Genomic DNA, 22,251 nt, shown 5'->3' on the forward strand with positions numbered 1-22,251 from the left:
TGCCTGCAGTGGGGAAAATGTGTTACCTGGTTGAGAAACACATCCTAGCCAATGGATTAAGGAGTCCAGTGTTTCTGAAGTACTTTACATTGAATAGAATTCAAGGGGAGTGATAAGAATATGCAGACTGCATGTGACACTATTCTAATTAGCTTATTGGTGCTTGTACTGCTCTGCCATCCAGCACTGAACATTAAAAGCTGCTCAGTTCAGCTGGATTAAACTTATCTCCATCCTTTTTCAGAACCACTGGTCCAGTTCAGCGTTGCAGTGAACAGTGTCTATCATAACAGCAGTGGGCAGTCACAAGGTACGAACCAACTCTTGATGGGGCACCAGTGCATGACAGGGCACATTCATGCATGCAATCACTTTCACTCATAATACAGCCAGTTTATATAAATGTTTATTTATTTTTAATTTTTTTAAGAGAACAAAATATATACAGCAACACAGAGTTCAATCAGAGATATACTCTTGTAAGTGATACAGTGGTATAGCCATTGCCTTCAAATAAATAAAAAAGTGATCTTTCAAACTCAGAACACACACACATACACACACACACACAAACTCCTTTCCCTAATCACTTCAGACAGCTATATGACAAAAAAATCCAATGCAATTCCTCATATATATTAAAAAGGTGGGAAAGGTCTAGCAAAGTCCTGGTAAACTATTTTACAATACCATTAAAGAATTTTGGACAAATTCTAAGAAAGACTCTTGAACCATTCCTCAGGGAAAGAAATTCATTTTTCCCACTTTAAAACATTGTGTTCCCACTGAGTTATGTGAGATGGATTAGATTCTTCCAGTTATTAAAGAGGAATCTCTGTGCAAGCTATGTGGTATAGCATAAACAAATGATTTTTCGTTAGACAATGTTTTTCCATCTAGTGCTACTCTAAATATTGCAGTTAAAGATGTGCAAATGATTTTAGGTAATCTAAGGTAATCAGAAAAAAGTAAAAAAAAAATTAAACCATAATGCTCCAAGTGTCGAACATTCCCAAAACATATGACCTAGGGAGGCAGGCATCTGTTGACAGAATCCATAATTTAGATCTTGTCCTGGGTACATTTTAGATGGTTTTAAACAAGATATGTGTGCTCCTTGTATATTTTTTAGCTGAGTTATAATAAGCTTTGCATCGATTAAAGAAAAATATGTTTTCTTTCTGAAATTCTAATAGAAAGATTATTTTCCCATCATCCCCAGAGTTTGTCTAGGGGTAAATATGGAATAAGGCAAGATGGCGCCGACTGTTCTGGCATGCCATCAGCCGCTCTGGCTTTTTTCTTGTTAGTCCTGCTTTTTCTCGGCTTACCTTAATTCTTAACTTGTTTCATTTTCTACTTGTTTTTCGCTATTTTTCTCTATTTTATTGGATCCTCTGACCTGTTTTTAGTTTTTACTTCAAATTCTCTCTTAATGTTTGCTTTAATATTTTGTTTTTAGTCCTGTTTGTTTTAACTGTACAGTGCTTTGGTCGGTTGTAATGCTGTGTTTTTAAGCGCTCAACAAATAAATATGGTATGGTATGGCATGGTAAATGTATTGGTTAAACACAAAAATGCTACCTGTGTATTTAGCCTATTTAGAGGTGTAGATTTACCTAAGGTACATATTTTTAGTATGTGGGAGATAGAAAACAGAGTACCTGTAGTAAAACGTATGGTGGTAAACTCCATCAAGGCAGTGCTAAGGCCAGGGTTCAAACTTAGGACCCTGAAGGCAATAAGAACTTCTAGCCAGACTGTTTCCCTCTGTTATAAAATGTGAACTGAGCTACAGCAAATAATAAATGATGTTTGTGATGTCATTCACATTTCAGAGGACATCATCTGACAAGTTAAAAAACTATCCTTGAATATGCATAGAGCTGGAGGGGAAACAAGAGGCATAACTTTAAAATGTATATTCTTTTACAACACCCTAGTTTTACTAAAATCGAGATTTTACACAGTAAAACACTGTAAAATAATGAATGATGCTCTTTTATCTAACACGATACACTGAGCTCCAGTCACATGATGGATTAGATGCTTAGTGCAAGTGCTAAGTTTGAAGCTTCTGGAGAAGGTTAGTTGTAAGTATGAAGGTTGTGAGTTCAGACTCCACCAGCCGAGCAGTCGATGTGACCCAGTCATGTCTTTTACAGCATCTGTGCACTCTTCTTGTTTCAATTGAAACAAACCAAAGAAATATGCAGTACTGGGATGCTATTTATCATGAGCAACATGATACCAAAATTAAGAGTACTATTCTTTCACAACTGCAACTTCTTTACCATGTCCAAGGATGTTACTAGGTGTAGCCAAAGTATCCCTACAGTGTGTGGTTTGTAAAATTATTTTAGTTGAGACACAGTTTGGTACCACTAATTATGTAAAAGCAATACATAATAATGTCTCGAAGGAACAGTTGTGAAATTTTGCCTGATTTTTTAAAAGATTTTTACTACACATTAAATTAAATGTAAAACATAGGACTGGAATAAATTGTGTTTTTATGTGTATCATTACTGAATGTTCATTGTAACATATTGAATTAATCAAGGCACTCCATCTCTATTTTTAATTTTTCATAGTCTCACTTTGGGAAATACATTCTTACACATAAATAATATTTTAAAGGGGCCTCGTCTCAGAGAGAAAAGTACAGTTCACTTCTAATGCTACTTTAAAATATTGATTTCTTCTTAGCAACTTTTTAATGGTGGACTGAGCATGTTGGAAGCATCTGCTCAAAAGTTTTAATTTTAAAGCCAGAATGTCACCGAGGCTTGCTTCTGTAGATGTATAGATTTTGGCCAGTGATAATCAATAATTTAAGTGAAATCATGAGTGATGGACTGTATTCAAAAATATGTATTAATCTGTTAGTTTTTATTTCTGTTCTTCCACAGATGAAAGGTGGTTTGGGTTCTTGCTTTAATTTAAAGTTTAAACAGAGCACTGCTTTGATGAACAATTAGTATAATGAGAAGTAGTCAATTCGTTATGTGGAACGGTCTTCTAGTGTTGTCTATTGTTAGTAATTTAAAAATTCTTTTAAATCATTCGGGATAAAGAATGAAACTTTTTTGTTGGGTTGTGAAGTTGAAAATGTTTCATTATTATATATTTGTGGATGTTGTGGCCCTTAAGGACCAGAGCTGAGAAGTAGTACTGTAAATCAACAATTTTACTTTTTCTTTACTTGAAAACTGTTTCCTCTTTCTTTCTTTCTTTCTTTCTTTTTTCTTTCTTTCTTTCTTTCTTTCTTTCTTTCTTTCTTTCTTTCTTTCTTTCTTTCTTTTCTAGTATGTTTAAATGTTGCAGAAGGAGAAAGTTTTTTTTAATTCTAATACTATTACATCCTCATCTGTGATGAGGAAGTGTCTTTTTCATTTTGTTCAACTCTGCATCCCCTTTCATGCTGTGATTGCATGGGATTATAGTGTTTGCCGCACCCGTCTCCTCTGTGCCAGCGTGGGACTCCATGGTAAAGTCTAATCCCAGTTGCAATTACATTTTTTAATCAAGTAGGAATTACTTACCTTTTAGATATGCATCTAAAGCAGCTGGAGGCTGAAAGCAGCAGACCTCTCATTCCACAAACACCGACTCTTGAATGTACTAAGCTTGTTTTGCTGGTTAGTTCATGTTGGTTATAAATGATTAACTCAATTCCAGTAAATTTTCTTCTCAATTTTTTTTTCCTGTTTCTGGAGTGATTATCCTATCCCCAATGGCCAGCTAATTGGTAAAGGTCCTATTTTGATTTGGGAGCCACAAAGACACTTACAGTGTGACTGCCGTCAGGGTATCTTTGGCTCGTTTTTTGTACCTTATAAGTAGAATTAAAACGCATAATTATTTCTAATTGTAGGCGATCTGTCTTGAAATGACGAATGTACTTTCTTCTTCTGCTTGCTGGCTGCATCTCTCAATTAGCCAGCCGTGTTTTGTGAGACAGTTGTTTGTGGCAGTTTGAAGCACATTTGCTCCTATTGGGATTTGGTTGCAGGTTGCACTGCCAACTCTGTGGTGATAGAAATGTCTATCTGACTAAAGTAGGTAATTAAAAGATGGTGATCACTGGTCAAGAACTATCACAAAGGGAAAAATAAAAGTTCTAGGATCCATGAAAGCCACAGAGACATAGTTTTAAGTAAATTGTTCTTTTTGAAAAGAGAAAAGTTAATTGAAATTGAAATATTCTTTTAACTTGGACAAATCCATTGCAGTATTGTCAAGTGTTGTAATTATTTTATGCATTTGTAGGAGATCTGATTTTTCTCTTCCTGCTTTCTTTAAATTTTTGGTCAGTCATGGGTCAATATGGCAATTTAGGTTGAAATGTGTAAACATAGTTTAGGTATGTGTATCAAATAGCAAGCTGGTCAGTCATCTGCCTTCAGAATTTTGCCAGGGTGAGGACTTGACAAAGGCTCAAAACTCCAATGTAGGAATGATGGTCCCATATCTGTATCCCATAGTTCAGATTAGCAGGAAGGGAATCTATACTCTGATTAGTAATTTCCATGTCATCCCACAAATACTGAATTGGATTTAGGTCAAGGGATTTCTGAAGACACTACATTAAGCTGTATTTACTATCAAGCTCAAGGAATGATTACAAGATTTCCTTGGCCATTATGGCATGGAGTACTGTCCTCCTGAGAAAGCCCATTTACAGACAGGTCTTCTTCTGATTTGAATGAATGCACCTGAATAGAAATGTTTTTTCAGATATTCTGTGCTATTAAATATTTATATACCTAGTATTATAGGTGGGAAATTTGCTATGAGGAAGCACATGACCATTTTACTACCACCATTAGTCTACAATGTTCATACCTGATGGGATGGATTTGTGAAGTTACGAGATTTTTACCTTATCATGCTTCTTCTATTAAACTGAATTATCAGGAACCAGAATTTATATGAGGGGCAATATTTTTTATTCCTTTAGTGTCCTGCATATATGTTGAAGTCAATAAGGTATAAGAACAACTATAATCTAACTGACTATTGTTTTCTCTTGTTTGACTAACATCTTATGAATGGCTTGTTTTCATCAAGACTCCTTTATATTTCAAAGGTTTCCTTTATTGTGATTTGTACAATTGTTAATTTATTATATGTGGTTAACATAAAGCACATTCCCTTTAATGTTTTTTAAACCTTAAGTTGAAATGGATTAGTTTAGTTAAATGATTACAAATAAACCATTTCTTCAATAAACCCTATGTCTAATGTTTCTGCAGCTATAGCTGAATCAGGTTACATTGTACAGAATTATCTGTAGAGTTGTATTTTCCTAATCTTTAAAATTCTATGAAACTTAAAATTACAATATAATAATAAAACCCAATTTATTCAAAATTATAAAGTACAACATGTAAGAAATGAACATATGTTAGAAACATAATCAACAGTCGAATGTTTAGTGTTGCCTATGGTGTTGTGTCTGCAGTGCCACTCTCTGGTTAACAGATACATTATCACGTGTAGATATGTATGTGTGTAAATGTTTATATAGATATATATATATATATATATATATATATAAAATGCATATTTATGTTTTTCTTAAAATTTGGTAGTTGTAGCATGTTAAATTTCATTGCCCTTTTGAGCAGCAGAGGGTTAAATTTGGACTAAACTCTAATTACTGCAAAATCAATTTGGATAAAACTGTTCTCATTTGGAAAAGCTCTAAATACTTTCTTCATTAAAAGGGACACTTTCTCTTTTAATGGCCATCTGTACAGGAGAGATGAGATGCGGTCCAGGTCATCTCTCCTCAGCTGTCATGATATTAACGTAGGTAATGGAGCAAGTGTTCCATTCTTATGGGTGTTGTTTTTCATTGATGCCCTGCTTGCAGTATTGATTCACACTGATAATTCTATTTATACAGAGATGACTCAGTCCAAACAAAGCGTGCAGAATAACAAACACCAGTGTGTTCAGCATCAGTTTTATCTCAGCTGATCGCAATATCATTTCAATGGAAAGATTATTTCATTTTAATACAGCTCTATTTTGTTGCCTATTTTATTTTTTTGTGTGACATGCAGCTGGACGCAGCTTGATTTGTCCTCCTGCCAAGATATTTTAATATATTGACACTTTGTGGAGATGAAAGGCAACTGAAGGCAAAACAATAATATACAGCACGTAGGTGTTAAATGCATGATAATCGAATGACTTAAATAAAATGTGTTGATTTTCTACAGTGCTGCGAGATCAGAGAACAGACTGCCAAGCCTGCAAGGTGTCGCACAGACCTCAAGATGGAGGCGACAGCCTACTAGGGCCCAGCTGGAAAAGCACACATTTGCTGTACAGCTGGTGGCTCTGTATGGGGACTTAGTATGAATCTCATATGAAGAAAGAAAAAAAAAAAAGACCAATGCAGCTACTAACCAAGGAGCAATTTAGAAGCCGGCTCAAAGACAGCTGGTCACTCTTTGTTTTGAGTATACTGGCAAAGGGAAATTTGGCGAATGGGATCTCATATTTTTCTTTATGATCTGGATGGATTTCCTTGGCATTTTTAAACACCTAGCAAAATATAATTTATTTATTGCTTAAATTAAAGCTGTACTTGAGGGGTTTCTGTTTACATTTAAGAATGGATGACACCAAAAAAAATCTTAGGGTTTGATAAGTAGAATATAAAATCACAGGTATGCATCATCCCAATGTACATTTAGACTTATATAAGAAGACCTATAGGATGAGTTTCAAGGAATTGAACTACATAGCCAACGAAAACTGAAATGATTGGGTGTTTTGATGCAAATGTTCAACATTACGTTTGTGTGTGTATATATATATATATATATATATATATGTGTGTGTGTGTGTGTGTGTGTGTGTGTGTGTGTTTGTGTGTGTGGAGTGACTGGTAGGCCTGCTAGAGATTGACTGGCATAGTAATGGGCAGGACACTTTGGATAACAGAAAAAAAAAATCTCAAATGTTGATTGCACTTTTTTATAAAGGTTTTGGTTTAATACTAGTTTAATGCTACTTACCATTCTTCCACTCTGAAGGAATTCTTGTCCACAGGCAATCTGTTTCTTGTTTTGTCTTTTATAATACACAGCAGATACAACCAATAAGTATCATGTGACTATGATTTATCCTGAAAATATACACTTGATTTTTTTGCAATATTTATATATTTACTCCTGCGGTGGGTTGGCACCCTGCCCAGGATTGGTTCCTGCCTTGTGCCCTGTGTTGGCTGGGATTGGCTCCAGCAGACCCCCGTGACCCTGTGTTCGGATTCAGCGGGTTGGAAAATGGATGGATGGATATATTTACTCATCGATTGAGCTTTTACTTATAAAGAATTATAAAAGTACTTTAGGTTCTCTGTAAGGCACTATATGATCTATAAGGAAGGGTCATTTTTAAACATAAATGTTTAGAGACAAAGTGAAAGTGCAAAGGTCAGTCATTTTACTGTATATAACCAAGAACTTTCCAGAATATAATGTCTTCTCAGAGACAATGAGAAATTAGAAAATATTTGAATAACATGATAAAAAGAGCAGCTACCACACTCTGATGTTTGCTGTCAATATGTCTATCACAATGGTTAACATCTGAGTAGTGTCTTGTTGGAGTTCATCAAGCCAATCATCCTTTGCCCTTTTCTTCAAATTAAGCCACCTGGAGACAACTGGTGAGCCACAACCTCAGCCACAGGTAGGGACCTTGTTTAGGTGCCCACTATATCAAAGATCCTTGTTGTTATGATGGGTTGCCTTGCCTTGGGTTGAGTGATGCATATTGGTTTTTCAATAGTCCTTCCTTGGTATTTTGAGGTTTCTGTTTCTTTACCAAATTAAGAGATGAACAGGCTGTGAGGCATCTAGTGTTCTTTATCCCATCACTATACATTTCACTTTATGTTGTCAGGAAGTCTGTCAGAAACATGACACCATTTTTGTATATCTGTAGATAGATAGATAGATAGATAGATAGATAGATAGATAGATAGATAGATAGATAGATAGATAGATAGATAGATAGATAATGAAAACTTATAGCTCACCATGTACTAATAAAAACTTGTTTTTTTACACAAAAATAAATAGAAGTGGCAAACAACTATCGGTATAACCACCATTTTTAGTTTGACACACATTAAAGGAGTACTCTCATACTGTCAGAAACAGCCTACTGCTGAATACAAATGTGAAGATTCCTTCTTGCAGGTCATATGTTACAGCTTTGCTTGTAGAGAAAGTAAGTTCTCCCTTTTTCTTTTTGGTAAGTTATTAATTCATTTTGACAGTGCTTTCACAGAAATAAGTATACTGAAGTTCAAAGGTACCAAGCAGCAGAATTCTAGTTAATTCTAATATCAATAAAAGAGCATTTGAAGATAGTTTTCAGGAAGGTTTTTCTAAAATCTTTCATTTGTCCTTTTACAATCAACTGTTTAGAAACCATAAGTAAGTTGTCATGTCCAGTATATTAAGTTTGTGTAACAATTGTGTCAATTAGTTCAAAGATGCCCATGCTACATGAGGAAAATATCAATGACTAAATAGTATTATAGATATTATTTTGTTTGCAGGGCGGCACGGTGGCGCAGTGGGTAGCGCTGCTGCCTCGCAGTTGGGAGATCTGGGGACTTGGGTTCGCTTCCCGGGTCCTCCCTGCGTGGAGTTTGCATGTTCTCCCCGTGTCTGTGTGGGTTTCCTCCGGGTGCTCCGGTTGCCTCCCACAGTCCAAAGACATGCAGGTTAGGTGGATAGGAGATTCTAAATTGGCCCTAGTGTGTGCTTGGTGTGTGGGTGTGTTTGTGTGTGTCCTGCGGTGGGTTGGCACCCTGCCCAGGATTGGTTCCCTGCCTTGTGCCCTGTGTTGGCTGGGATTGGCTCCAGCAGACCCCCGTGACCAACACGTGACCCTGTGTTTGGATTCAGCGGGTTGGAAAATGGATGGATGGATTTTGTTTGCATTATCTTTTTTTGTAGTTTCCTTGAGCTTTCGTGAAATCTACTAGGTGTTTCCGGTTTGTTCATATTTTTTAATAATGTTATTATATTTAATTTGATTTGCAAAGAAATTAAAACAAGTACTCAAATTTATAAAGTTTCATTGCCATCCCAAATATTCAGATCTGAGCAGAAAATGTCACAAAAATCATACAAGGGAAGATTTGAATTTGAGATCAAATTGAATTGTTTAACATTTGGATATATCTGTGAATTTTATCAGAAAGTTCCAAGAGGCTCATTCACATTGTTGTCAATGCTATGAAGCTAGAACTATCCATGAAAAAAAATATTAAAACAGGGCTCTTCGATGATTTTTACTAAATTAAAACAAATGTTCCAAGTCTGTTAAGTGTCAGAAAGTATGCCCATCCAGTACCCTGTCTTCTTGGGGGTAGCCTATTCCTTTATGTATTCACGGGGGCATATGACTGCAGGGATACCTGAGGCAAGTAGGGGGAGTTTGAAGAGGATGGCTCCAGGAGTTCCAGAGGCCAATCCTAATCCCTGAATTGATTGGAGGGTTTACCCCTGGCTAAAACGTAAAAATAAAAAAATAAAAAAACTCCTTCAGCTATTACTTTAGTGAATTTGGAGTTGGGAACACAAGGTTGGCAAGAGTTCAACTGGTGGGAGGAAACAAGGTCAGAGGATTATGAACAAAGATATGGGAGGTGGAAGGGAAAAAGAGAGGAGTGTTTGGCTTGGTGTAAATGTGGGAAGTGGATCAGCTGCCTCTCCTACTAGTCAGGGTGATGGACCTGTGTAGCAAGGCCCAGTGAAATAGTAGTTTTTACCTTTATTTATTTTGTACTTGTGTTAACTGTTTTTTAAATCATTCTCCTGTCTGCTTTATGATACTGTATATTTAAACACTTATCAAAACCTTAACCCCTTTGACCTTTGTGTTAAATTCTGAATTTTAGTATGGCTCAAGTTTACCTCCTATTGTCCACATGTGTATATTGCAACCTGTTCCTATAACAAAAAATATCTATCTATCTATCTATCTATCTATCTATCTATCTATCTATCTATCTATCTATCTATCTATCTATCTATCTATCTATCTATACAATATATATGTACAATATATTTTTGTTTGCGAAATGAAACAGCATAGGGAATTCCAATGGGCTTCATTTCTGCCATAATTTAATTTAATGTTACAATTTTATTTTAGTTAATCTTGTAGGCAGTTCTTCAAAATTCCTTATTTAAAGGAGTTTAAGGAAATATATTTGATCAGAATATATAATATGAGCCAATATGAACAGTTTTCTGCGTGTCATTCATATTGAACTGAGGGAATAGCAACAATACTTGAGGTGAAGACACAAAAGGCAATTTGCCAGCCAGAGAACAAACTAAAATGTCACTGGGCATGTCTTAGTCAGCCCCATCATTGTTACATAAAGGAACTGTGCACCAACACTTGTCATCTGATGTACTTTATTATAAAAGTTAAAAAGAGGCAGATCTTTCAAATTAATTTGACTATGTATTATTCTTGTTATTAACAGTGTGTCTAAATAACATCAGTATTTTTCTGTCCTTTATACAGTGACAAGTGTAAAACACCAGCAGAAGTCTATCAAAATAAATATTTTACTTTGGTTATTCCATTTCTTCTTTATACAGAAAAATGTGTTTTTTTCCTCCACTTTATTTGTTGATGTCTTCTAATTAATAGAGAATTATTAAGTAAAGCAATTAATAATGAATGTAAAAGAATAAAAGAAAATGCTTTTAAATAAACATGCTGTTTTGCCATAAGGCATTAGTGGGGTATCTATAAATGGGACACCCATTTTTTTTCCCATTTCCTCTAATCAGGCAGCCTCGGCGGAATTAAATTCCCTTGAAGTTAGCATTTGTAAGTTATAATAAGTGAGCACTGTCTCCATACAAAGGCAGCACTACAAACGTGTATGTGCATGTAAGTATTCTCAACAGAATTCTTGAAGTCGCAGCTTCTCATAGTATCGTAAACAAATGACAAATATTTGCACCCATTGCATAAATCTATTATTTATATGGTATATTCTTAAAATGCTTTTTTTATTCATGCTTGCATTGTTTTCACAGCAAATATTTGAAAGCATATAACAAACTGAAGAGGATGTATTTCTTGAATGGTACTGGGAGTTGTGGCATTTTTCTAAAAGCACTACAGCTGTGGAGAAGTCCTATATTTTTTGTAGGTGACAGAGTTTTCTAAAAAATGTAGCAGAACGTTTTGTCATCTGTAAATTTAGGAGTTAAATTCTTACATATACAAATGTACGCATTGTGTGTGTGTGTATTTATACATGGAATAATATAGTGTCGGGTAAATACACACATAAAAATAATTGCGTCAATAGTTGTCCTGTTAACTGTCGACAAATAAAATATAAAAAGGTGACAACCTTCAAACTAGAAGTTGAAAATAAAAGCCTTCTAGAGTCACCTCTACAGCTTGGTCCTGTGACAGCAGTAGCTACCTGCCAAGATTTTGCAAGGTACCTTACAGATCTCAGAATGGAGCCTGTGGCCTAGTAGGCCTCAGTTGGAGAGACACACATTTGCTGTACAGCTGGCAGCACTGTATGAGGCAGCAGTGTGGGTTGTTATGGAGCTGGAAAGGAGACAAGCATGAAACCTCTTCTCTCCACCAGTTCCCTCTCTCCCCCCACCGCCCCTTTTTTAATTCCTGTACTGCTGGCTGCCTCTCAGTTTTATGACAAAAACCCCAATCAAGCAACCTTTAATCTGCCGGCGATTACCAGTGGTGTAAAAAGGGAAACATAATGAGGAAAAATGCCTTGTTTTGTTGCCTTCAAAAGCCGACAAATTGGAGTTAACGTGACAGGAAGTGGCTTAATAATTAGATTATTTATTTATTCCTGACACATATCCCCATGTTGTTAGTCTCTGGAGACGCTGTGGATGGTACGGTTTTCAAGTTGCCATTACTCCGCTGTCTTCTGTGAACAAAGAAGGCACTGTCTATCAGTCAATTAAATGTACTTCTTAAGCAGTGGCTGTAGATTTCTCAGCGGATCATGCCCGGGGATGTTGAGGTTGACGATTTCTTTTTCTCTATTGCACATCACACTCTTGAATGCTGTCCCTACAGAACACGATTAAAGTCATGCATTAATATATCACTTGTTGATTTGTTTGCTAATGAAGGGCCATTGAAATATTTGCCTAAATTTTTTTTTTTGTCGAGTCTACTTGTTTGCATATCATCGCCCCTTTGCCAGCTGCAATTAATTGGAATTTACAGAAACAACAATCCATCCTGACACGTGCAAGAGTCTGACACACTGTCTTTTTTCTTTGGTCAACATTTCCCTATCATACATGTGAAACAGGCTGTCATTTGTACTGTGAATTTTCCATATAGAAAACTGGGTTAAATTAGCAAACAGAGGTCCCGTGTAATTAATGCTGAAATGTGTTGTTGGTTGCTTTTTAAAGTTTGTTAGGTGTCATGTTAGCATTGGATATTATTTGCAGTGTGCTGTCCAGTAGTGATCATCCTGAAAGTACAGCTATCCAATCAGTCATCATTTTTTTAAACAAAGTAACATGTGCTATAATCAAATATTGCAGAGAAATAAAACATCCATACATTCATTCATTTTTCTTTACTCACTCATTCCATTTTTTAATATTGCTCTTTCATGTTTAATAATATTCATTTAAAAACATACAGCAATACAAGAGCTTTGATTTTTTTATTGCCTGTCTGGCTTAAAGATGTGAGTGACTGAAAGATCTTGTGTATTTTTCTTACTTTTTTTTGCTGCTGGTGAAGAATATAAAGAGCCAACAGAGCCACATGTTATGGTTTTAGCCAAGATGAGGAGGTCACATCGTCAATAACGCCAAACCCACATGAAAACTTTAATGTTTACATGAATTTGTTAGTCAATCGTGGACAAAATTTTAAATTTCAGATTTCTAAATCAGAGAAAAGGAAACAGTTAAAGAACTGAAATGAATTAACAAAGCCAAAAAGTCAATAAAATTAAAAACCAGAACAATCCATAACTTAGTCAAAGATAACCAAAGAACACAGTTGCATTCAACCAGTGCCATGACAATGTGGCTGAGGTGACAGGTGTCTTCAGATAGTCCCCAGATAACAGTGGCCCTAATGACCACAGAACCTGAGGGCGATTTAATTCAACACAAGAAAGTATGATGGATTAATGACAAATAAAAAATGCAGAAAATATTGAAAACAAAACTCAAGCAAGGGGGCAGTGAAAAATAACAAAACCAGTAGAAAATGAAAACAAGGATAAGGGCCAAACTGAAGTCCTACCACCATATCTAACATAAAATGATTTATACAAATTCATTCTCCATTGTTTGTTAGGAAGGCCATTATACAAATATTATGACCTCTATTGCTTTAATATAGGTTTAATTTTCTTAATTATTTTAATTTCATACTAATCCTTCCAGTGATGAGGTTCCTTCCAAAATATAACTTAAAGTCAATGTCACTCTACTTCAGGTGCTGCAAAAATGCATCTATTACTCATTTACTCTTATGTACTCTTCTTTTGGTCTTCATAACACCTACAAAATATCAGTAGATTAGGTAGGTTATTCATCATTTTACATGATCGTAAAATTACATGTTAATATGAAAGATTATCAGGTCTTATACTAAATATGCAATATCAAGAGAAATGTGTCTCCGCTAAGCCACCTCAGACCACTCCAAAGTGAAGTTTTGTTAGTAGGTCACATTGCAGAGATGAATAAACACTTTACTGATGCTTTGTAAGTGTTATGAAGACCCAAAGAAGTGTTTGCTAAGGTCTTGTCACATATTAGTAGTAAGTGAGTAGTACCTAAACTAAAGTGTTACCAAAAACTTGATCTGTTTTTCAGTTTACTTCCATCACCCTGTTTTGTTAGCCACGGTGTACCTCTGTTCCCCACTAGCAAGCACTCTGGATTTCCACAGCGCTGCAGTTCCACAATTCACTTCATCTGCCTTCAATGTTTCCGCATTATGGTAACATTGGACATGAAAAAAACAGTTGTTAACACGTAGTGTGCCAGTCCAAACAGAGCTCTGGTTACACAGCATGACTAGGCATGAAGATAGACCTCATTGAGTAAAATAAAATCAAAAAGTTTTCATTGTTATTTTGTACATTCCTCTTACTGCTTGGAATTAGCGTTGTGTGTCCAGAGGCATACTGCTGGCTTTATCAAGAAAACATAAGCAACAATTCGGTTTTGTACTGTCATAGTCTCAGATTGCTCTGCTGTTTAAAGGATGTCCTTTCTGTGTTTAACAGTTTATTTAAACTTTGTGTTTGAGGAATACACATCCATAATTTGAATTCTAGTAATAAGATCAGATTTATGTTTGTTTTAATATATTAAACTTTTGACGTTTTTACTTCGAGAGTGCACTTGGCAGTTACATTTTTATGGCATTTCTCATTATGTGCTTATTTGACCTTGTATGCTACAGCTTTTTAAACCTCAATGTGTAATAAAAAGTGTGGATTTTTAACAATGAGAGCTGAATCGGCATGAAAGAATGATTGCACTATTGTTTTCATAATACACGTTTTCTTAAGTGCTGCAATTGTGGGATACAGGTTAGATAAAATATTTGAGATCTGGTATAGAGCATTTTTTTATTTATATAATCAGAGCTGCAAAGTGAATTAATTTTGTTCAGTTGGTAAGATAAGTACTAATTAAAGATTATATGCTGTCTTTTTTCATGGTTATGGGTGAGACGTGGCTTTTTAACTTTTGTGACATGTGGAGCATCCTCTTGAAAAAATGATTACAGAGTTTTCATATATTCTTTACTTAACAATATTGTGGCAGCTGATGAAAGAAACACGGCAACTTTTCAACTTGAATGGAGCTTATTTATTGCCTTAAGAGCAAGTTCTTTCGGTTGTCGAACTCTAGCACTCAAATTAAATTTAATTGCAAAGCATCACGGCACTATAATCCACCCAAAGAGAATAAGTGTGCTATTTATAAAAATATCAAAGAAAAATTTAGTGAAGAATTACATGTCTGTCAGTAAAAATATAAACTATACACAATGCATTAGAAACAACTAAGCCACCACAACTATGTGAGAATAAAAAACAAAAGCATTCAGTCAACAATCATAATGTATTGCAAACAAGATGCCATGGTTGCAGCAATGTATAATTCCATTTTTATCTAAGTGTACTGCAATGAAGAATTTATTTTCTATTGTTATTTGCTAGTGCATTGTCAACAACATATGTTATTTCACTTATTGCACACTACATGTAGCTACCTGAAAACACTACATGCTGGCTTGTATATGTGTTTGTTTATGTTTGGATATTTTATATACATTAGAAGCAGAATGAAGAAAGGCACCTGCTTTTTTGGATGATTATTATTATTATTATTACTTTTTTATTATTAGCAGACACCATTACTCAAAAGAGCTTACATATGGCACTTTGAATATTGTGAGACATCCTTTCCTTTTTATATTTATCATCACATGTACTACATGTTTCAATAAAATTTATTCCCACTACAGCAATTATATTTTCATAAACATTAATGATTCATCTTAAACTGCCTGGCTTCTACTCACACTTCCTTTTAGGTTTCAAGTGTTATTTAATGTTGCGTTGGAAGTGGTTGTCTACATTGCTACTGCTCCCCTCAGTCTACTCATTTTTTTTGTTTGTTTTGGGGGCCTGGATGTGTGTTAGAAAGGTTGGGCTTGAACATTCCAGAACTAATTAATTAAGTTTCAAGTTCAAATTAAAGGTTATTGTCTTGTGTTGAATGCATAGCATTCATAGTACAAAGAAAATAGTACTACATGTCTCCTCAGAGAAAGTAACAATAATACAGTACCAACAAAAGATACATAGCTATCCCTAACACACACACACACACACACACATACGAGGGGGGACCCAAACAAAATGGGATTATCTTCTGGAGAGCGGGCCCATTTTAGTACATGCTTCCCCTGCTAGGTGAATATTCTTGAAACACTTCTGCATTAGTGTGCCAACTGGCGTTGTTATGAGGTGCTGCGTTTGGCTTCAGTTAATTTTTTTCGTAGACTCTTTCAATGCATTTGCCTATTTTGTGATGGTTGATCTACACAAATAAAATGTGGCACTGAAATTTTGTTTCCTGTTAGGGGAAAAATCGGTTGCTATGCTACAGATAGTCAAATGGTCAACCAAAGCAATTTTAATTGGACACTTTTAAAAGGTTGCGTCAGGATTTGCAGAAGAAATATTCTCAGTTGTGGCAAACAGGTGACAGGTCCTTCCATCATGACAACACAGTTGCCGCAGCTGCACTCAGCGTTCAGCAGTTTTTGACCAAAGGGAAACGTTTTACTGATGTAGAAGAGGTGAAACAAAAAGCGGCAGAAAAACCTTAAAGGGATCAAAATTGACGAGTTCCAAAACTGTTTTGAGCAGTGGAAAAAACATCTTGATAATTGTATTGCATCAAACAGAGAGTACTTTGAAGGTTACTAAAGTTTGGAAGTTCTAAAAATCTATTCATGATTTTTTATGAACAAATTCTGTTTTTATTGTGCCCCCCCCCCCCCCCAGGAACTTTATTTGTGCAGCGTTTTTTCATACAATATATGCATTAAATATATAAAGCCACAATCTATTTCAGCTATTTAACCAAAGTGTGAATATACAGTATATTTCATTAAACACGAATGTATCATTCAGTGTTTCAAGTTCTGTGAGGCAGTAACACACCTTCCCTAAATAACATAAAACATACATTATTCTTCACTAAATTATAATATCAAAAGAAAGTTCAGAAGTAGAAATGCTACTGTGACATTTCACCCTTCCACTCTATTACGTTCATATGAATTTTGGATCAGAGAAACACAATATTGCCCATAATTTGATACTTGGTCCACAAAAAAGGCAATTAAGGAAAAGTTCTTTTGTTTTTGTGAAAATAAAAGTCACATTAAATGCATTAAACATGTATTATATTCCTTGAGATACAATTTGGTTACAAATATGCCATTTCTGGCCAACCATATTACTCTATTTAATCCTATACTACTGAGTGAGGAGAAAGGTCAACATTATGTGACAATTTGAAGAATTCAGATGTTTTCTCTAAGGTATCCCACTGGTAACTCTCACTTTGAAGGGTATCCACATGAATTCTCCAACTGGGAGCCATATGTGTCCCATTTGTCCAGTTCCAGATGAATGTGGCTTCTAGCCCACCTGAGCAGGAGCAGATTTGAGGCAAAAACTAGCTCATCGGGACATTCCATTGCAAAGCACAATCACACCTGCAGCCATATTCAGTCATAGCAGATCAATTCAGAGCCAACAATTTGTTTAAAGTGCAGATGTAATTACTAAACTCTCCTTAGACAGTGAAGGAGGCCTGGATTTTGAACACAGAGAGCAGAACTAACTACTGCCCTCTGTGTTAGTCTGAAATGTTATTGTGCAATGATTCTATATACAGACAAAAAATTAAAAAGAATGTTACATTTTTATTGTAGGCATTTAATGTCCCCTATAAATTATTGTTCGCTTAATGGAACATGGCAGTCTTCTTATCCCTATGATTATACCCTGAAGTCTTTACTCTTCACTCATTGTCATAGAGTATGCTTTGCTTTTCACAGTAATTAAATGGCTGGTAGTATGTAAACAATTACTTAAACACAGCTTTAAAAACACTCGCAGTGCTTTTGTCACAAATGCATGTTCCCACTCAAAATGCATATAATTTTCTAACATTGTGATGCCTTCAGCATTACAATTAAATTATTAACAAAAAGCACACTGCTTTTTTACATCTTTCTTTGAGAAGCACAATTGACTATTACTTTAATAAATATTTTTTGACATTTTAATAAAGTTGTTTTTTTTTATTATTTTGAAGCCATTAAAGTGTGCTGAATTATTGTAATTAAGCTCTCTGATCCAAATTTGTTGCCTTGTGCCCTTTACTCTCCTCCTGTGCTGTAGGCATTCAGCCAGACTTGACTTGCTGGGCATGGCAAGGTTAAGAGCAAAATGAAACAAGTTACTTTGCGTAGTTAGAGGCTGGACCATCTGTCAAGCCTGCCCCATAATCATTACAAATAAAGATATGTGCAAAGACAGGGTGTGTAATTTCAAGTCAATAGAGGGCAAGAGGCGACTTGATAGTCATTCACTTATGAGACGCAAAAGTCAGAATGTCAGCTGCTTGTTGTAAGAGTTCCGTCAGTCTGTTCTGGTTGATGTCACCTTAATAAATATTAGAAGTTCTGGCACACAAGAGGCTTAATTTATTGTAAGGGTTTCTTTTTGACCATTCTTTACTTTTTTCTTATAAAATAACATTGTCTTCTTGATGCAATGCTGACTACTTGATTACTTTGGTCTCACTCAGGCACGAGTGTTTAAATCATGTGCCCTCGCTGACATCCAATTTTACTTGCTGCAACTCCCAAAGATGCTGGTCAGATTTGAGTGTCAGAGTTAAAAGAACATAAAGTCAAACCTGGGATTCGAATGTTGTGATGGTATTTTTCTTTTAAACAACTTTAAATCTTGCACTGCTCAGTAGGAACTTTAAATGAAGTGAACAAAAAAAATTTATATTAATTTGACCTGCTTTGGTGACCATAAATTGGTTTGGTGTGTGCAAGTGAGTATGTCCTGTAATGGACTGGCACACTGGAGTAAGCGGGTAGAATAATGGTGTGGAGACTGGCTCGGACACAGACAGGCAGACACACTCATGTCACTCAACACACGTTTATTTACAATACTATTTACCATTATTGTGCCACAAACCCCAATCTTCCCCAAAGTCCAGGCCAACCACTCTGCCTCTTCGGACCGCCTCCTTCTCTCTTTTCTTGAACCTTGTCCTGCTTCCACCCGACTCCAGCCTCGAATGAAGGGAGGCGGCCCCTTTTATCCATACCCGGATGTGCTCCAGGTGTACACCGGCAATCCCGCGGACACGCCCCAGTGTGGCGGAAATGCCGGCTGTCCACCCGGAAGCACTACAGGTGTTCCCTCTCTTCTTCGCCCCAGCACTTCCTGGTGTGGCAGAAGTACTGGGGTCCAGGGTCCTTCAGGCAGGAGGACGCCCCCTGGCGGTGACCACGAGCCCCTACAGGGTTGGGCTTCCAAGCCCTGTACCCGTGGCCCCCAATACAACCAGGGCGGACGCCCCCTCATGGTCTGGAGGAGGAATGAGCCCTCCTCCTGTCTTCCTGGGCGTGGTGCCACAGTGCCCCATCGCCAGCGAAGACACATCGGTCTGAGTGACACAACCCGTGAGGGCGGTTCAACCTCGAAGTGGGTCCTACTATTTGTCCAGGGTCCAATCCGGCACCCTGGGACTCGTTTTTTTTCGGCACCCCCTCCGAGGTCTTCGCGCCCCTTTGTGCTGCGCCATCGCCAGTGAAGAGTCCTCCAGTGCAGCGGTCCATCCCGGGAGGGCAGTTCCCCAACGAAGCAGGCCCTACTGCGCATCCGGGGTCTTTTTCTGCAACCGAAACAGAAAGAAGGGCAGAAGCGCTGCCTGGACGCCACCACCTAACGTCCCTCTGTGCTTCGCACTGGCTCTCCCCTCCTAGCGGCACCCCGCGACTTGCTTGTTCGGCACACCTCCTCCGCAGGTTCCCTGCCCATCTGATTGTATCTGACGGGTCCGCTCGCACTGTCGTCTCCTCCACCGGCACTGGAGCTGCCCTCTGCTTCCGCAGAGGATGGCCCTTCTCTAGACGTGCGCACCCAGCTGCACGTCCCTTCCTATCGGAGGAACCGGCATTCACCTCTCGATTCCTCCTATCACTCTTGGACGCCCCGACGGTCTGGGTCTGCGCATGGGAAATGCACAGATCCAAGCCCGTCTGCGTCCATACAGAACGACGGGAGACTGTCGCAGGCTCGGGGCGTCGGGCGCTAGGACCCAGGGCACTCATCAGCCCCTGTCCTGCCTGCCCTCTCGATGTTGCTCCCCTCACCTCGCGAACAGCCTGCACCGCCACATCCGCTGTCGGAGATCCCCCTACTCGATACCGTTCATGCGGATCACGGCCAATTTCGGTGGGCTTTCCTTTATGCTGTACGGGGTCGGTGTTACTTACCTTCCCTGCCGTACGACTCCGGCCAAAGGATCCAGCGAAGCGTCCTTCGACCGCAGCATGCAGCGTCTGTGATGACGCGCCCCCGCCTTCACTTTCAGCTCCTGCAGGTCTACAACGGAGCGCACCGAGCATCTGTAACAGCAGCGCTGCAGCCTGAAGGAACTCCTCCAAGACACGCAGCACTACTGGCAAAGACAGGAAGTCAGCCGGCGCAGAGCCTACCTGTCTGTCAGCCCCTTGCTTCGACTGCTTCCTGTGGGCCTCCTCCTCCAGCCCAATCGGGCCTCCCCCCGGCACGAGACTGGCATTTCTTGGTCCTGCCTCTATACAGTCATTGGCGGGAACCCAAGACACACCGGCCAATCCCGTGCCTGTCACAGGGAAGGACTTCCGGTCCACGGCCATTTTGGTTCTTCTCCTCGTAGTGCGGTGACGAGCTGGCTCTTTGCGTTGCAGCGTCTCCCTTTCCGCAGCCTCTGCTGCTGCTGCCGCTTCATGGAAGCCCCGCAGACCAGCGCGAGTCTGTCACCAACAAGGATCCGGGCAGCCCCTGCCTGCTAAAGATAGAACACACACGGCCCCCACAAGGCCGGCTGCCGACGAGCAGGGCACTCACCTCACGGATCCTGTCTGTCCAGGGAAACGTCCCCGGCATGGCCTCTCTCAACACCGCGCCGTCCTGGGCGCCTTCCGCAACAGCACGCTCCCTGGAGCCCGCTGCACTCAGGTAAGGCCCGTCGATGTTTCACCGCACCAGGAGAGAACTTCGTGACCGCGGTCCGCTGACGAGCCATGGGGCAAGATGTTCTTGCGGGGTTGTAGGCACACCGCTCCCATGGCACGTGTGTGGGCGCACCTGCTGCGCCGAGCCGTCCACAAAATTATTTTTTTCTGGGATTCCCCACCTTGGAACAGGCGGTTAGTCCCATCTGGGGTGCCATTGTGGCGACTGGCTCGGACACAGACAGGCAGACACGCTCATGTCACCCAACACACGTTTATTTACAATATTATGTACAATTATTGTGCCACAAACCCCAATCTTCCCCAAAGTCCAGGCCAACCACTCTGCCTCTTTGGACCACCTCCTTCTCTCTTTTCTTGAACCTTGTCCTGCTTCCACCCGACTCCAGCCTCGAATGAAGGGAGGCGGCCCCTTTTTATCCATACCCGGATGTGCTCCAGGTGTACACCGGCAATCCCGCGGACACGCCCCAGTGTGGCGGAAATGCTGGCTGTCCTCCCGGAAGCACTCCGGGTGTTCCCTCTCTTCTTCCCCCCAGCACTTCCTGGTGTGGCTGAAGTACTGGGGTCCAGGGTCCTTCAGGCAGGAGGACGCCCCCTGGCGGTGACCACGGGCCCCTATAGGGTTGGGCTTCCAAGCCCTGTAACCGTGGCCCCCAATACAACCAGGGTGGATGCCCCCTCACAGTCTGGAGGAGGAATGAGCCCTCTTCCTGTCTTCCTGGGCGTCCCGGTCGGGCATGAGCACCGTCCGGGTGCCACAATGGATAGTTGCCCTACTAATAAGGGACTGCCATAGGGCTTGCAGAGAATTTTGAAACCCATCCAGACAGATAAAGAATGCAGAGAACAGCTTCTGCCAGTGCATTTTCTGCTTTCTTGAAGTTTGTGTCCAGTAGGGAAAGTAAGGAGTATACCGGCGAGGGTATGGTTTTGAACATGTACTCCTCGAGAATGCGCTCTCTTTCTAGCCCAATAACAGCTAAAGCAAGAGTGTTACCAAAAATGTGAAAAAACAGGTATTTTAAAATGGTAAAAATGAGAAAGCAAATGTCTAGTTTAATAAACAGATGCTGGGGTCAGTTGGCCAGGGTAAAAAAACTCCAGGCAGTGAGGGTTCCAAATGAAATAAACCTCCAAGGCCACCAAGCTCCTTCAAGGCATTCAAATGTACAGTACATAAATGTATCAATAATTTGTGATTACATCAACATGAATAGCCTATAAAACAACAAATAAAATGTGCATCTTATATATATACGTCTATGCATGGAAGTGTGTGAGTCTATCCGGCCCAGAAGTGAGAGGTGGAGTCGGGGTAAGGGCTCCACCTCAGAGGAA

General features: G+C 38.9%; 1 protein-coding gene across 6 annotated transcripts in view; it reads left to right on the plus strand.

Annotated features, from left to right (window-relative positions):
- Positions 1–22,251, plus strand: part of LOC114653368 (zinc finger protein 521) — a 496,047-nt gene that overhangs the window by 230,455 nt on the left and 243,341 nt on the right. For 4 of the 6 annotated variants that reach the window (XM_051928726.1, XM_028803647.2, XM_051928725.1 and 1 more), the window contains one exon: positions 245–310. The exons of the other annotated variants lie outside the window; for them this stretch is intronic. In XM_051928726.1, the coding sequence (XP_051784686.1) occupies positions 245–310 (66 nt within the window). The remainder of the gene's footprint in view (positions 1–244; positions 311–22,251) is intronic. 6 annotated transcript variants of the gene reach the window in all.

Source organism: Erpetoichthys calabaricus, chromosome 6, assembly GCF_900747795.2.
Source record: "Erpetoichthys calabaricus chromosome 6, fErpCal1.3, whole genome shotgun sequence".
NCBI lineage: Eukaryota > Metazoa > Chordata > Cladistia > Polypteriformes > Polypteridae > Erpetoichthys > Erpetoichthys calabaricus.